General features: G+C 49.8%; 2 protein-coding genes across 2 annotated transcripts in view; both read right to left on the bottom strand.

The window, feature by feature from the left end:
• The window catches only part of KMT2D (lysine methyltransferase 2D), a 37975-nt gene extending 32122 nt beyond the window's left edge, over positions 1 to 5853 (bottom strand). Inside the window, exons 1-6 of the mRNA XM_054719113.1 lie at positions 5808 to 5853; positions 1447 to 1532; positions 1061 to 1187; positions 640 to 863; positions 420 to 529; positions 80 to 242 (exon numbers count right to left, since the gene is read on the bottom strand). Coding sequence (XP_054575088.1) covers positions 80 to 242; positions 420 to 529; positions 640 to 863; positions 1061 to 1187; positions 1447 to 1495 — 673 coding nt within the window. The 5' untranslated portion in view covers positions 1496 to 1532; positions 5808 to 5853. The remainder of the gene's footprint in view (positions 1 to 79; positions 243 to 419; positions 530 to 639; positions 864 to 1060; positions 1188 to 1446; positions 1533 to 5807) is intronic.
• A 4286-nt stretch (positions 5854 to 10139) lies between these two features.
• RHEBL1 (RHEB like 1) lies at positions 10140 to 14001 on the bottom strand. Its single transcript, XM_008140634.3, has 8 exons — positions 13784 to 14001; positions 13101 to 13172; positions 12671 to 12738; positions 12314 to 12396; positions 11946 to 12002; positions 11696 to 11743; positions 10786 to 10867; positions 10140 to 10622 (listed from the first exon to the last, which is right to left on the bottom strand). The coding sequence occupies exons 1-8, from the start codon at positions 13833 to 13835 to the stop codon at positions 10533 to 10535; spliced, it is 552 nt and encodes a 183-aa protein (XP_008138856.1). The 5' UTR covers positions 13836 to 14001; the 3' UTR covers positions 10140 to 10532.
• Between the last annotated feature and the right edge of the window lie 3672 nt (positions 14002 to 17673).

Here is a 17673-nt window from a genome sequence, read left to right as displayed (position 1 = left end):
GATGAGTGCTCTGCAAAGTACAAACCCCAGGCACTCTTGGCCCCTCACTGCCTGATGTACAAGGGGCAGGACTTCTCACCCAGATGCGCGGCACCCTCACTGTGCTCCGGGCATAGCAGCTGCAGTGTTTTCATGGATAGGAAGGAACCGCTGGCAGTCGCACAGGGGAAGTGGTAAAGCCGTGGACATCCGGGTGAGCGACAAGGGATGGAGGCACCAAGCCTGGTGCAGTGGGAGCAGCGCTGCCAGGGTGGAAACAAAGCCTCAGTGCCAGTCAGCTCACTCCAGAGCAATAGATCAGGCACTAGCTCTGCCCTAGTATGCCCACTGCCCTTCTAAATTCTACCCTGACTCTCAGAAGCCCAATAGCCCTGTCCACCCTGCCCTTTACCTATGCAATCCCCTGGCTCCAGCCCCACCTGTGAGATCCCTGAGAAGATGGCCTTGTCCACACCACATAGTTCTGGGCCCCCCTTCCCCCATACACCGGCCGACCACACAGCACACCAATGGTGAGCCCAGCAGGACCCTGTATAAGTGGAAAAAGGCAAACAGAAAGGAATGAATTAACAAAAAGGTGATCACTGGCTTTGGACCACCCAGCCCCTACCCTCTTTCCTGCCCAGGTCAGTTACTTACCTCCAGGTTCTCCTAGGTGGGCAGGTGTCAGGCCCTCAGGGAAACCAATCTGTGATAGGTCCTCACTGGGCAGTGCTGCCTCATTGCGCCCTGAGCTCCCCCCAGGAGACACCACTGGACACCGGGGCCAGTCAAATGGCAACTCAAAGCGCCGTAGCTCCCGCTGCCCATGCAGACTGGGCTCCCCGCAGTTACAGAGAGCACAACGCCGCAGTGGACCCCCACTGTGGACATACAAGCATCAGCACAATGCCGGGCCCCTGCCCACAGTCGTCCTCCCTCTCCCCCACACAACCCCACGATTTAACATGCCTGTGCTTCCCAAACACTCATATTTTCCTAAATATTCCTCTTGAACGCCCCAGAATCTCAAATCAAATCCTTCTGTACCCTTATGTCCTCATTTCCCCAAACTAGTTACCTGCGGTCCTGGGGAGGTTCCTGAGGCCTGAGACCCCCAGAAGTGGGCACAGATACCTCCACCACATGTGGGTTGGGAAGGTCTGCCTCAGTGGCGCCTGACTCCTCAGAGGCTGCATGTCCATCAGCTGAATGAACAAACAGAGAAGCATACATCAGCCATCACCCACTATTTAATACTAGTCTACTCACCAGACCTATGAGATTATCTAAAACCGTTGGTGGATCACACTGAGGGCATTTTGACTTTTGTCCCAAAGAACAAAGTCCTGCAATTACCTATCTATTAGACAGACTTAGCTCCTGTCCTTGTGCCAGGACTAGAAATTTAAGGTTGTCTGGGATGAGCAGAAAGCTGTCAGTAAACCCAAAATTTGCCCTACTCACCTGCCGGTTCTGAATCTTTATCCTCACCAGGCGGCTTCTGGCTATCCATCCCTCTCTCCGACTGGGCAGGGCCCTCTCGGGGAGACCTGTCAAAGCCAAAAAAAGATATCTATATGCCCAGTAAGTCTCTCCACTAAACACTTTTCCCAGAATCCTAGGAGGAATGCAGCTAATGGTATCTAGACCTTACAGAAATCAGAACAAAGCCATACCTACAAACTACTGTACTAATGACAAAAAAGTTCTGCCTAACCTTTATCCCACTGCCTACTTCCTCCCCAGATAAACACTGACCCTCTTCTCCAACTCTGGATTCTCAGAGGATCCCCTCCCCTTTCTCACTTCCTTACTCCTAAGAGTTCCCAGGGCAATAGCATCCAACTAGAAGCACATTCAGTCTACATCTAGTATCCCCCTTTGCTTCACATCTGAGTTATGGGCTTCTGGTGGGCCCTATCCCTATCCTTTTCACTGAGGCCTCAAGTCAGCTACCATCCTAGAGGTCTGTCAGTGCCAACCAAAGGGTAATCATAAGAAGTCTGAGTACAGCTGAAATCCCTCTCCCAGAGACAAGAGTCTGGGGTCTTGCAGGATGTAGAACATGTTACTGAAACTAAAGCCCAGGTATGGATAGATCTCCCCAACCTCCACTGGTTCCAACTAGGACATCCCAATCACAACATAAGAAACTCCCCAATTTCTACCCACTGCCTATCCAAATCCAGCTCAGGCCTGGCCCCTGCAGCAACTGAACTCAGGATCTCACCCAGCCTGAAGTCCTCAGGTTGTTGCCCTTAGCAACGCCAACTGCCCTTCCTCCGAAGATATCCCTAGTAGTTAACAGAAGTGGGCCTTAAGAGTCACTGAGCATGTGTAGCCAAGCCTGAAGCTAGGCATGCTGGGAGTTGTAGTCTCAGGAAGCACACTGCCACTTGGAGGAGTTCTAAACAGGACAGGACACAGCCCAGCAGAGTAGCTTCCTTCCTCTTCTGTCAACCAGGGTTTCCACACGCACTATGGGGGTGTGGAGTAACGGTCCCCTCTTCTAAAATATGCCTGCCTATACCAGAGCCAAATGAAAAAAACACTAAAGTTATATGTAAGAATATTGAGACCCACATCTTTGGGCATATTTTCCTAAACCTCAGGGAGAACTAAACACAGCCCAAAAAAGAAAGAAGAATAAGAAAAATTACAGAGTGAGGTAGAAAAAGGGTTCCTACAGAAGGAAGAAAGGGATAGGTGCCAGCAGCTATTAGTGGTATCTAAGGTAAGGGCTTAGCAGAGAAAGAAAAGTATAGTATTCCCAGAGAAGGAGGAGGGCGGGGAGAATCCCTAAAACAGAACTCTAAATAAAATTTGAGAAGTTTATCTCTTGCCTTTTCCACTCCTTTTGTTTAACCAGAGGGGCCACATACAAACCTTAGCAAGGACAAGCCCCTCTTCTCAAACCAACTACCAAATAACCTTGTCAGCCACTTGGGGTTGAGTGACTGGGGCAGATGAGACAGGGGAAGCCCTCAAAGGTGCCCAGGATCAATAAATCAATTACTTGAGAACCACAATATTAGTCTTCGTTCCCTGAACTCACACTCCACTTCCAGAGATTAATAATGAGCCTCTGTGACATGTCAAAGAAAATTTTATTTTATTCCCCCCAAACTATCAGAATCTACTAGATTAGAAAAGTGAAGTATCACTTGATGCCTGTTCCCTCCATTCCCAAATCATCTCTTTCCAAAACCTACCATACAACCACACCTGAAAGGAAAGCAAGGTGGTTATCTGGCAGGCCCAAGAAAAGCTGCTCTGGAACTTCAAGGGGCCCTTAGAAGGCACCTATGAGAAGCAGGGGCTGGAGGTCAGGGCACTAGCCAGGCCCCTCTTCCTGTTCAGTCATTCAAGGCTTGAACACACCCAGAAAGCTTCAAAGTTTCCTAAATGTGTGAATTTTACTGTATGCCCCCAAAGATCTTCCACCTGCTCTGCTCTTAAAGTTAAGTCCAAAGGAGTCACAAATAAAAAGCAACAGTGATAATACAGTGGGTGGGAGGAAGACTGCTTCACACAAGGCCAGAGGGACAAATTCCTCTGCCCTCCCCGGAGCACAGGCCTCTCAAGCTGGTAAGCTTGAGGAGGTACAGAAACCACCTGCATCCAGCCTTGGGAGACAGAGTACCAACATCCTCCAAAGCCACAGCCTCACTCATAGAGTCACGGAAGATGAGAGATCACAAAGTGAAGAGGAGAATGTCCTCCAAGCTGTACTATATCTAGGGGTACCTCCAAGAAGCCTGAGCCCCATTTCCCTACCCCTGCAGTCTGGCACCTGCACCCCAATGCTGAGTCCCAGCTGTCAGGCCCCTGAACAGATCTAAACAAATAAATACCACAGGTTCCCTGTCCCATCATTCACAGCCAGAAACCACACAAACATATATACATCAAGGGTTTTTTCACTAGTTCTAAAATGAGCTAATGCCTGGCTAGGCTTCCTCTGGGTAACTAGAGTTCCCCCTGAAGTACAGATCTAAGGAGTAAAACTGTGCTGGCTGCCCTTAGTCCTAGGTCTAAGAAGCCCAAAACAGCAAGGAAGAAGGCAGGGTGGCACACTTTCCTCTCTGCCTCTATCCCAGACCAATAGCTTTAACTCCATTTTCCCAGCCAAGGGGGAAATGGAGGCTTGGAGGGGTGAAAGGCTGAAGCAGGCTCTTGAGTGAACAACTTCTGTAGGACTCAGGACTTCCTGGTTCCCAACCTGAGAATCAAACCACACCTCTCCCCACCCTCGTTTTGGGTTGACCCTCTAGGAAGAACCCAAATGGCAACACCAGTCCTGTAGACCCTCTAGACCAGCGGTCGCCAACCTTTCGGACCTCACGAACCACCAGAGGTCCGCTGACAACCGGTTGGCGACCTCTGCTCTCGACAGTCCCTGGGTCATCCTGGGGTAATCCACAGCTAACAGGGAGAGGCCCCTCCTAAGGAAGTTCATTGAGGACAGACAACAGGAGATGTCCTCCATAGGAGGCAGGGGCAGAGAGCATGGGTGACAGCTAACCTCACTCTACCACCCCTGTGCCACCTCCCACCTCGGGGTTAATATCCAGAAATCTTTCAAGGGCAAAATCCCTAGTTTCTCCTTCCCAAGACCAGGCTCAAAGAGATCTAGCCCATGTATGTATGTTTCAGGGGGTGGAATGAAGGAGTAAGACACACCAGCCAAATCCCTGCTGGGCAGCATGACAGCTGTGAGAGGGGCTGTCCCAGCCCAGGGCCCAGAGGCATGAGGCTCATGCTGCACTCTTCCTACACTCACATGTATACCCCTTCTTCTCAGTACCTTCGGGCAGGTTTGGAAACACTAGCTTCTGCAGAAACAGCTCTGCAGATCATTTCTCCTCCAAAGAGATACAGACTCCTCTATTCTGTAGGCTTGGGACAGGAGCAGAGGGCCAGTTAACATTCCCTGATCAAAAAGGGTTGGAGAGGTTGGCATGGGCCTGCAGGACTGGCCAAGGACTTATGAGCAACCAGCTCACCACACCAGGTCCTGAGAAAGCGGGACACAAAAGCCATTTTTTGCAGCCCACATTCCCAGGGAACAAATCTCAACTGCCTCCTCCATAATCCTCTAGAGATTATGTCCATCCTGAGAGGAGGGGAGGCAAACCAGGCTAAGACAGCACTAGGCCTCGCTGCGGTCACTTTGCCAGGCAGGGGTAGTTTAAAGTTGACCAGCAAGGCCAGACTGCCCCCAGCCCCACCTCCTTCTTGCACCAGCCACCCCCTTCATCACACTAGTCAGTTTCCACACACTCTCCCCTGTTCACAGTCAAATAAGGCCTGGTGAAGGACCTAGGATTCCCTGAGCCTCCCAGAGGCTGCTCTGAGTACCCCGATGGGCAAGAACAACCTTAAAGTCCAACCTGGCAGTAAGTCTGACGGCAGTGGCACCCTCCCCACCCTCCCAAGTTCTTCTGTTCCCAAGGCCCACAAGGAACCCTGAGGGAGAAGCAGTAGTTGATGAGGATCGGTGCTGGCACCAGGGCCCGGGTCCTACTTTAGTAGAGCTCCCCCAACACAAAAATAAACAGGCAGAGAGGCGATCTGGCCAGGTTTCTAAAACTCCCGTGGTTCCCTGAACCCCCAGTCTTTAACGAGGCACACCCCAAGACACCAGGCCTCAGTTCTGCCCCAGCCACCGGCTCAGGTTCCCTTGACAGACCCTGCCAAAAGAGCCCTCCTCAGCCCTGGCACCCCTTTCTCCAACCTAAAGGCCAGCTCCGGCCAAGACAGTCCATCTGGCTGTGCCCCCAGTCCAACCCTTTCTGGGCCTTGGCCGGACGGACTTCACTCACCTCTTCACAGGGCGATCCAGAAATCCTCATCCGAGAACATGGCCAGAGCCCGGGCCGCTCCCCGACCTCCAACCGCCAGAGCGATCACAGCCGCCCCCCGCACGGGGGGGCTTAGGGTGGCCAAGAACGGTAAATCCAGGTCGGAGTGGCCACCCTCCCCTCCAAAAAAAAGCAAGAAGCCAAAGACGGGTTCTGTGCTTCAGGTTCCAGCAGTTTAGGTTTCCATGGACAGCCCGAGGGCGGCGAATCCCGAGCGGACACAAAGAGAGCACCGGCGGCTTTGATCTCGGGAGCGCAGGCTCCGCATCCGCGTCGTCTGGCGGCCTCTCAGTCCTCGGGCCGGGCCAGCGCCCCGGCCGCCGGCGCCGGGCTCGGGCAGGACCAGGACGTCGAGGCTCTCCAGATGGAACGTCGAGGCGCCTCCCCAGCGGCCCGGAAGGAACGCCGCGCCGCCCCGCGCCGGCCCGGATGGAACGGGAGACCCTCGCGGGAGCGCCGAGCCCCTCTCCCCGCCCGGGCCGGCGCCCCGGGGCCGCGCGAGCTACGGCGACGCGGAGACGGCGGGGCCGCGGGGCTGAACCTGACACACACCCAGCGACCCCGAGCGCTCGCCCTCGGCGGCTTCGAGCCCCCCACCTTCTGCTCCCCCCGGGGAAGGGAGGAGGGTAGGTGGGCGAGGAAGAGGAAGGGGCGGGCGGTGCGAGCCCTCTGCCCGCTCTCCACCGGCCGCTCCAGGCCCTGCGCTCGCCTCCCTTCCCCTCTGGCCTCCGGAGCTGCCCCGCCCCCGGCCTGGCCGGCTCTGATCGGCGACACTCCCTCGACCCCCGGCTGGCTGTGGTCGCGGGGGGCCTAGAGGTGTATGGCCCAACCCCGGCTCCCGGCGCCGGGGGGTCAGGAAACTGAGCGGAAAGTGGGGAACGAGGCAGCCATTTGCAACCGGAGAGGAAAGTAGTGCAGCGCGGCGCCGCTCCGCCTCCCCCCCTCCGCCTCCTGTTCGGCCGGTAGGGTGGTTCCTGCGATGGGGCTATTTCCTGGCCCAAGATCTCGGCAGCGGTCGTGGAGATTCTGGAAGCCTCCGGTGCAAGACCTAGGGGGGGCCCTTTTGCCTGGGGAACCCCACTGGAGAAGGGGAGAAAGGAGAAGATTGGCCCTATTTTGTGTTGGAGCGGAGCAGCGGAGGGATACGGCCCTCTCGGAGGAAAGGCTGTGACTCTGCAGTTCTACGCACACGCTGCGGGATCCCTCCGCCACGCGTTAACCCCGACGGCGCCGGGCGGCCGCCGGGTAGACACGTGGGAATGAAGCCCCCCTCCTCTTCGCCCGGGCCCTGGAACTGCCTCCTTCACTGCCCAGTTCGGGAAACTAGGACTTCTGTCACTTTCTAATTCCGTTCCCTTGGAGTTCTAGGTCCCCGAAACTCCAACTGCCCCCTTGAATTAACCAGAAGCAATCTTTCCTGGGAGGGGGGACAGAAGAAGAGCCAGGAGATTGGCCGCTGCTCTGCATCTTGGGAACTGGAGTCCGCAAATGGAGAAAGTGAGGCACGGCGCCTGGCGCTGCAAAGGGTGGCTTTTTGCCACGTTCGGGGACCGAAAAAAAAGCGGAACGAGTCGTTGCTTCTGACTCTCAAAACCCCTCGTGAGGAAAATAGACTGTCAGTAACCCCCCCATTACCACACACACCTCCCCCATCAAAACATAAATGTAGTTCCCGTCCTTTCCCGGGTGCCCCGAACCCCAGTCTTTTCGGATCTTCAGGGCCTGTGTACCCTTTTTTTAGTAAACTAGAGGGACTGTACCTTGGATCCTGGCTGCCACCTGGCTGGAGTACTGTTTGCAGATCCCAAACACTCTGCAGACCACCCCCTTTCCCCCCCTCCCCCATAAGTCTGGATGAGGAATGGAATGCCTTTTCTGTCTTAGCTGTATCCAAGGGATGGTCAGGAGGAGACAAATTCATTATGTACTAGATACTTTATATATTCTTAGTTATGCATTACGTGGATTATGTCTGTATTACAGATGAAGAGACAGGGTAACATTGTCCAACAAACCACATCTAGTAGGAAGTAGAGCCATGAGTAAACAATGGCCATGTTTTTCCTAGGATTGAGGATATATATATATATTAAGATGTGGAGAAAGGCAGGCAAATCAGGTGCAGGGCCAATTCTGTGGGAAAGGGTTTACAGTGCTATCCAATAGAACTTTCTGCAATGATGGAAATACATTATAACTACACTATCTAATGTGCACTATAGGTACACTAATATAACTTGGCCACATGTAGCTATTGAACACTGAAATGTAGGTGGTACAACTGAGGAACTTTTTAATTTTAATACTAAATTAAACTTAAAAAGCCACGTGTGACTTGTGGCTTCCATATTGGAGAGTACAGGAGATCTAAATCCCTACTGGCCAGAGTCATAGAAGGGATCAGGACTAAGAGTGTCCTGTGCTAGCCACACACTAACATCTGTGCCTTGCACTGACCATGCAGGTCTATTTCAGCAAAAAATTCCAGCAGTAATCCCACAACCATCCCAGCTATAGTGGAATATATAAATCAAGACAAAAGCTGGAAAATGGAAGCCCCCCCCCCCCCCCTACTCTCTGCACCCAAAGGCAGGGAGGTAGACTCCACCAGTAAGACCTCCAATAACAAAATAGCTACCATTTCTTAAAGGCTTATTATGTATGAGAAGCTGTGTTAAGCATTTCATATAGCACCTCAGTTTAATTCTCACCTCAACCCTGTGAAGGCTTGACTATACTTCATAAATGAGAATTTGAGGCTCTAAGATGTTAAGCAAGATTACACAACTAAGTGGAAGAGTAATTATTCCAACCCAGCCATTCACCACTATTCTTTACTACTATCCAGCCTTGAAGTTGACCGATACACTTCTAGGAACCCTCAGGCAAAAGCCTATACCAACCCTCATGGAAATGGCAGCAGGAAGGCAGGCACCTGTAATGAGTGTTCCAGGTGAGATGTGCAAAAGGACCTAATTTAATGTAAGGAGAGAGGGCGATGACAGCCCTAAAGAGATTCCTAAGCCACTAAGATTGCTCTTTGCAGTATGCTTCTTCCAGCAGCCCTTATTTCTTTTTAGATTCTGGATCAGAGATGCAAAAGCAGTTGTCGCCGAAACCGGTTTGGCTCAGTGGATAGAGCGTCGGCCTGTGGACTGAGGGGTCCCAGGTTCGACTCCGGTCAGGGGCATGTACCTTGGTTGCGGGCACATCCCCAGTAGGGGGTGTGCAGGAGGCAGCTGATCGATGTTTCTCTATCATCGATGTTTCTAACTCTCTATCCCTCTCTCTTCCACTCTGTAATAAAATTAATAAAATATTTTTTTTAAAAAAAGCAGTTGTCAGGGCTTCTGAAAACCAGCATGACAAACAATTACCCCCAACTGGAAGTCCAACTAGCCTGGAGCGAAGCACTAGCAAGATCACAGCTAAAAATCACACCTAGGTTTTGTCCATCCTCCCCAACTAAGAATACCTCAGTCTCCCCCAGTTGGCAGAAGTTTATGCCCTCCTGTGAAGGATACCATTTAGGTAACTCCTTGGAGGAGATATACAGCCAATTAAGCCCTAGGACTGGTGGGAAGTGGGGGGTAGGCACAGAAACTGTACATATATAGGACCAAACCTTCCTAGCTGAAATATATCCATCCTCCTCCTGAGGTGGTGGACCAATAAGGACAGAAGCAATAGCCTTGATGCCTAAAAAAGACAGCACAACTCCAAAGATGTGAAAGGCATCAAAAGGTCACCAAAGGTATGAAAATAGTAAAGAAAATCTGTTTTAATGAAAGGCACTGCAGACATGGGGATACAGGAGGATGGATACACACCAGAGGCATTATTTCTTACTTTACTCGATTCTCTTAGAAATACCAAATCTTCACAAAAGTTTAGTCCCTGCCTCTATACTCCTTCTCGATTCTTACATCATTAGGAATGAGGGGATTCCTTCCTCTTCCCCAAATCCTACCTTCTCTGAGTTCCAGCAAATGCCAAGGCCCAGGAGAGAAGCTAGGGCCGTTGTGGCAGCTGGCCACTAGAGGGTAGTGTTTCTGTAGTTAAGGGGCTCTTGAGAGCCTACAAACTTGGATGGGTGTGGCAGCCAAATGGTACCTGTAAAGGAAGTCTTAGGGTAATGGTCCTGAATGAGTGAGAAGTCAGGAGTAGGAACAAGGTAGGAGGAAAGAAATTAGCCCTGAATCCTCACCAAAGACCACAGTCATCAATCCTTGGAAAATGAGATATTGGCGCTGTGTTCTCCCAAATACAGAGAAGTCAACTACAAAAAGATTTCTCAGTTTATTTGCATATATACATTGTCACCCTAAGGAGCTAGCTCCACTTCTAGAGTCCCTAACTCCTTCACCCAGCCAACATCCAAAACCTACACAGGAGACTGGGTCCTGAATACCCAGGACTCATATCGCAACCCCGCAGGTTATGAGAATTCATTTAGCAAAAACAGAGGCCAGTGCCCATTAGACATCCTTGCCCCTTTGTAAACATTGACAACCAGGCCACTGGAGCCTGGGGAAAGTGTGCAAACGTGAGGGTACCATACTGTGTGCCCAGAGGTCCAGGACACAGCTGGCAACCATACCCGTGAAGTCCTGAGGACCTGCCCGCCCCCTGTGGCCTGGCAAGTGCCAGGGGAAGAATCCAGGCAGCTACCCCATGCTTGAGGGTTCACATGAGACTGCAGCGGCGCTCTTGCCCGTAGGAATTCTCTACACGGGCAATCTCCTGGATGACTTTGGTGAAGATGCCTTGAGTCAGCTGCACGGGATAGAGATTCAGGGCAAAAAAAGTTAGTTCATTGCCAATAGTACCACCCAGCTCTGAGGTGAATACCCCCCTCTCCACCATCCCCACCACCAAGCACTTCCATAAGAAAAAATACCGCCACCCCCACCATCTTCCTAATTTTCAGACCCAGCACCTGATTCTCTCGAGCAGATGATTCCATGAATGTCGCACCCCATGACTCTGCCAACTTCTTCCCTTCAATTGCCTGGACCTCCCTGGAAGCAAATTTGGGGCATGAAGATGGAAGACAGCCATGTCCCCATGTTCTCTACAAAATCTTTTCTTTTTTAAATTAAAAAATATATATACAGAGAGAGGGAGAGGGAGAGACAGAAACATCAACGATGAGAATCATTGATTGGCTGCCTCCTGCACACCCCCTATTGGGGATCAAGCCCGCAAACTGGGTATGTGCCCTTGACTGGAATTGAACCTGGGACCCTTCAGTCTGCAGGCCAACGCTCTATCCACTGAGCCAAACCAGCTAGGGCTCTTTTTTTTTTTTTTTTAATCCTCACCTGAGGATATTTTTTTCATTGACTTTTAGAGAGAGTGGAAGAGAGGGAGGAAGAGGGAGGGGAGCAAAGAAAGAAACTGATGAGAGACACATGAGGCACATCGATCGGTGGCTTCCTGCACCTGCCCTGACTGGGCAGGGATCGAACCCAGGTACATGCCTCTCACTGAGAATCAAACCCACAACCCTTGGGTCCGAGGGCCGATGCTCTAATAACTGAGCAATACTGGCCAGGACTGCAAAATCTTTATAAAATCTAGATTTCTTCTAACCCATCCCACTTCCAATATTTAGAAGGAGGGTTGGGGAAGGAGAAAATATAAGTAAAACAAAGAAGCCCGGAACTAAGGCTTGAAATATGAAATTATAGCTTTTGCAACAGAAGAGTTCTATCTTAACCTTCAAGTTAGAAACAAAAAGAGGTGAAATGACTTGGTTCAAGTCAGTGGCAGAGCCAGGACCAGAGCCGGATTGATTTGTAGCCCAGCTTACTTTCCTTCATCTTGAGCTGCAGAGATTACCATACCTGTCTGGAGAGAGATCTGCCTTGTTCCCCACTAGCACCACCGGCAGCCTGTGAGGAAACAATAGTTACTACAGGATCCCCTCCAACCACCCATGGACCCCAACCTCCTTCACATCAGGACTGGACAACTCCCCATCAGACCAGACAGGATCTCGTCCCAGCCTCCTCTCTAACTTAAACCAGAATTCCCTTCTGCTCTCTCCCATGCTGCAGTATCCACATTATGTCTCTATTCCCTAGGTCCACTTACCGAGTTTTCCCATGGCCTTCATGTAACTTTTGGTACAGATTCTCAATGACGTGGAAGCTTTAAACACAAGAAATGGAGCTATCAGACTACGGAATCTCAGAGGGAAGGCAGGGGAGGGTGGGTGGATGGGAAGAGATCAACCAAAGAATTTGTATGCATATATGTATAACCCGTGGACACAGACAATAGGGTGGTGAAGGCCTGGGGCGGGGGGTTGGAGGTGGGCTAGACAGGTCAATGGGGGGAAAGGGGGGACATATGTAGTACTTTCAATAATAAGGATTTAACTTTAAAAAAAAGAAAAGAAAGAAATGAGCCACAACCCTCAGATCTTCAAAAGTCCCCTACTCCCAACCTTGGTCACTTACCTATGCAGAGAGGTGACAGAATACACAAGCACATAACCATGGACTCCAATGATGAATGAATAGGGCAGAATGCTGTACTCATCCTGATAAGAAAAAGAAATATTAATACCTAGATCCATAATACTCAGATGACAAAGGTTGATGGACTGTATCCTGGTACCCTCCCTGGGGGACTCCCTATTCCAGTCACTTTTATTCAACAAGTATCTATTGAGTAGCTCCAATGATTGCTACACACTACCAGATGCTAAAATGCTTTTCTTTTAATACTAATTTATAAGTGAACCACAGAGGCTACCAGATTTCATCTCTCAGGACTGAACTACCACATTTAGATACCCCACCCCAAACTCGTACCTGCCCTGCAGTGTCCACCAGGTGTAGGTGAAACTCGTCTTTGCCAAGAGTCACTATCTTGCTGTAAGCTGTAAAGAAAAGAAAACTTGACTGTGAGGTGCTTTGTAGGGCTAGCGATGTGTACCCCCATACATTTTTAACCCCGGGGGGAGACACAGATGGACTAGGTCCAGGGAGCTCTCCAGGAAACTGGAGAGAAAATATTAAGATTCTTATTGTCTACATCTGCACCATTCCGGACTCAGTATCTTGCAAAATCCACACTCTGGCTCCACTCATAGAAAGGACTGCTAGAGAAGAGATTAGATTTAATGCCTAATCAAATAATACGATTAAATTATTCCTTGGCATCAGGATAATCCCATATTATGGAGCTGGGTGGGGCACCCAAGCCCTCCCTTACCGCCCAACCCCCAGGGAGTTCACTCACTATTATCCACTGTAGGATCATAGCCTTCCAAGAACTCGCCCTCCACAAACTGATGTGCCAAAGATGTCTTCCCTGTAGAAAACAGAGGTAGTATCCAATTAGCTATCCACATTCACACCCTCTGTCCTTTTGGGCTGTAGCCCAAGAGTAAAGGGGACCCCAAATTAGCACCCTAGTCTGTGAATGCCCCACGCAATACTTTCCCTTAGCCTACCCTCAACCCTCTTTTCGCCCTGGGTCTCTGCACCTAGGCCACCGGATGCATTCAGTAGCCCCGCAGGAAGCCTTTCCCGCCTCCCTTCCCCACCCCACCCCTGGGAATTTCCGAGATTCCCTAGGATCAAGTCTGTCCCTCCCCCGGACACCTGCGACTTACCCAACACAGACCACGCCCTGCCATCAAACGCTGACCCCGTCCCTACCCCCACCCCCAAGACTAATGCTGGAGACCACCCCGGTATTCCGATAGCCAAGTCCACATTAACCCTTATATATTCCGCTTCCTGCAGCCCTCCACACACTACCACCACCCCAGGCTTTCCTCCAATATCCTTTCAATCCTCGCTCCACATCTCCATCCTAACGATGCCACCATTCCTCCCTAGTCGCGTCCCCGCGGCAGCGCGCCTCCTCTGGCCACAAAGCAGCGGTGCGTCCATGCTCTCCCCAGGGCGGAGACTCACCTACAGAGCGGTATCCGAGGATGACCACCTTCCTATAGCGGACTAGCGGCATGGCAGGGGTCGGCCCCGAAGGGCTTGCAGAACTGCGGGCTGGGAAAGCCCTAAGAAGAGGAGGTCACAGTGTAGACAGATGCAGCAACTGGCTCAGAAAAGCTCTCTCGAAGGTGCAAGGGGCAAGCTAGAAAGAAACCAAAACAAGCGCCGCGCCCGGAGCTCGCCACGTGATCACAACACAGCAAGACTAAAGCGAGGGAGAGGCGCGCCGGGAGAACTACTGTGCCGCGTCGCGCCGGGCTCCGCCCCCCAGACCGCTCTCCATTGGTCTGTTAGAAAAGATTAGGGTGGGGCCACCCGCAGGAGGAAAGGGTGGGCCTCACGTGTAGCGGGAGAACCAGGAGCTGCGCGTGCGCAGACTAGAGCCGGTTCATTCATAAAGAAACAGAAAGGAACCCAGGGTCCTAGAGGTGTTTGCGTATTTGCGACTTAGCAAAAGTGGTTGCAAAGAATCATGGATAAAACACATCCATTGTGGCTGGCCTGGAATTTCTGATCAAAAGATTCTAGGACTTCCTTTTGCAAGATATCTGGGGTCCTTGAATAGGAAAAAAAGGCCAAAGTTCTAATATATTCCCTCTGCTTCCCCCAGCCTTCTGCCCCAGACTTTTATTGTCAAGTTTCCACCGTCTTCCAGGATCTAACTTCGGAACTGCAATTATTATTCTTGGGAGAATTGTTACAATTTATGGCCAGGTCGTTCGAGGTTTCGTTGTCATAATCAACATTTATTTATTCAACAAATAGTTATTAAGCATATACTATATGTTCTAGACATTGCTCTAGCTTTGAGGATAGAGTGATGAATATGACAAACAAGGTTTCTGTGCTCACGAAACATAAAACCTAGTTGGACCTAGTTGGGTCCCTGCCGATTTGGCTCAGTGGATAGAGCATAGACCTGCGGACTGAAGGGTCCTGGGTTCCATCCCAGTCAAGGGCACATGCCCGGATTGGGCTTGGCCCCCAGTTGGAGGCAGCCAATTAATGATTCTCTCTCATCATTGATATTTCTATCTCTCCCTTTCCCTTCCTCTCTGAAATCGATAAAAATATATAAAAATAAAATGTTATGTATTTAAAAAATCTAGTTGGGAAGAGACAAACATATAAACAAGGAAACATTAAGTATTATTAAGTGCTGTAAAAGATAGTGTAATAAGAAATGACAATTTTAGACCAGTGATAATTTTTAAAATATATTTTTATTGATATCAGAGAGGAAGGGAGAAGGAGAGAGAGATAGAAACATCAATGATGAGAGAGAATCACTGATCAGCTGCCTCCTGCACACTCAACACTGGGGATTGAGCCCACTACCTGGGAATGTACCCTGACCCAGGGAATTGAACCGTGACCTCCTGATTCATAGGTCAATGCTCAACTACTGAGCCATGCCAGCCCAGCAGGCTAGTGATACCTCTGCTCAAAGGAAGCCTTGTTTAAACTCAGGTCTGAATGACAATAAGGAGCTTGCTAGCACAAGATTTCCACAGAAGAGTCCGTCACTGTTCTGCCTGCCACTAAAATAGGGATAATTTTCTTCTCTTTTAAAAATATGTTTTTATTGGCTCTCCCTCCAGGGAGAATGCCCATGCATTTTCCTTTTCTATTTCCCTTTCTCTTCCCCTTCCCCCGATTCCCCCTCCCTAGGCACCATTAGCTTCCTCACTCCCAAGGGCCCTTCCTTTACCTCTAGAACTTGTTTCCTAAGCCTATTTCTTCCAGGAATTACTTTTTCTATCTCTGTAATTTACAAAATAAGTTCTCTTATAGTTTGGGTCTTGCTCTGAATTCTTTCCTAGCCAGAACCCATGTACCAAGGTTGCTGAACTCAGGTTTGGTCTGACCCCACCTGTCAGGCACATGGTGCCATTCCCACTGCCCACAACATATTTGGTGCTGCATGACTCGGATTGTTTCATCACTGGCTCTGTGAAGCACAGTTATGGGAACTCCAGGTGTGACCCAAAGGAATCAGCACAAAAGATCTGAGCACCAATGTCACCTCCTTGGAGAGGCCTTGCCTGACCACCTTATTACATAGCAGTTGCATCTCTCAGTCCAAGAGTTGCATGGATGAAAATTCTGCTACGTGAGATATCTGATATTTTACTGCTTAAGTTTTCTTCTAGGATTTTTATGGCTTCACGACTTACATTTAAGTTTTTTACCCATTTTGAGTTTATTCTTCTGTATGGTGTAAGTTGGTGGTCTAGTTTCATCTTCTGCATGAGATAACACCTCACACCTGTCAGAATGGCTATCATCAATAAATCAACAGACAAGTGCTGGTGAGGATATGGAGAAAAGGGAACACTAGTTCACTGCTGGTAGGAATGCAGACTGGTGCAGCTACTGCGGAAAACAGTATGTAGTTTCCTCAAAAAATTAAAAATGGACTGCCACCCAGCCGGCATGGCTCAGTGGCTGAGCGTCAACCTGTGAACCAGGAGATCCCGGTTAATACCAGTCAGGGTACATGCCCGGGTTGTGAGCTCCATCCCCAGTAGGGGATGTGCAGGAGGCAGTCGATTGATGATTCTCTCTTATCACTGATGTTTCTCTCTCTCTCCTCTCCCTCTCTGAAATCAATAAAAATATTATTTTTCAAAAATGGAACTGCTGTTTGACCCAGTGATCCCACTTCTGGGAATATATCCTAAAAACTCCGAAACACCAATTGGAAAGAATATATGCACCCCTATGTTCATAGCAGCGCTATTTACAATAGCTAAGATTTGGAAACAGCCCAAGTGCCCATCAGTAGCTGCATAAATAAAAAAAACTATGGCCCTGGCTGGTTTGGCTCAGTGGATAGAGCGTCAGCCTGCGGACTGAGGGGTCCCAGGTTCGATTCCAGTCAAGGGCGCATGCCTGGGTTGCAGGCTGGATCCTCAGGAGGGGACGTGCAGGAGGCAGCCAATCAATGGTTCTCTCTCATCATTGATGTTTCTCTCTTTCCCTCTCCCTTCCTCTCTGAAATCAATAAAGATTTAAAAAACAAAAAAAAACAAAAAAAACTGTGGTACATTTACACAATGGAATACTATGCAGCTGTAAAAAAGAAGAAGAAGAAGAATCTCTTACTCTTTGAGACAGCATGGGTATATCTGGAGACTATTATGCTAAGTGAAATAAGCTAATCACAGAAAGACAAAGACAAATGTTACATGATCTCACTTATTTGTGGGAGTTAATGAACAAAATGAATTGACCAACAAGATAAGACCTGAGGCATGGAAGCACGGAACAGACTGACATATTGGGGGTGGGGAACAAGAAGAGATAAACCAAAAAGCATGTATTTATATGCATAGCCCATGGACACAGACAATAACGTGGTAAAGGCCTGGGGAGTAGGGGCTGGGTGGAGGGGAATAAAGGAGGGGGAAATATTTTTAATATGTTTTTATTGATTTCAGAGAGAGGAAGTGAGAGGTAGAAAGAGATAGAAACACTACTGATGAGAAAGAATCATTGAGAGGCTGCCTCCTGCACATCCTCTGCTTGGGATCCAGCCTGCAATCCAGGCATGTGCCCTGACTGGGAATCGAACCATGACCTCCTGATTCATGGGTCAATGCTCAACCACTGAGTCATACCAGCAGGGAATACTTTTTTTTTTCTTTTCAATTCCAGGAGAGAGAGAAGGGGAAAGAAGGGGAAGTGAGGGGAAGGGAAGGAGGGCAGGGGAGGAGAGAGAAGACCAGCTAACCTAAAGCAGATGAAGCCTAAGAGAATGGCAGGGACCGGGCCATGTAAAGGAGTTTGGGCTAATTATAGTACCTAGAAAGCTGTTGATGATGTTTAAGTTGGGGCAAGACATAATCTGA

Source organism: Eptesicus fuscus, chromosome 7 (assembly GCF_027574615.1).
Source record: "Eptesicus fuscus isolate TK198812 chromosome 7, DD_ASM_mEF_20220401, whole genome shotgun sequence".
Classification (NCBI taxonomy): domain Eukaryota; kingdom Metazoa; phylum Chordata; class Mammalia; order Chiroptera; family Vespertilionidae; genus Eptesicus; species Eptesicus fuscus.
Note: the sequence above shows the minus strand (reverse complement) of the source record. Positions and strands in the feature narration are given on the sequence as shown.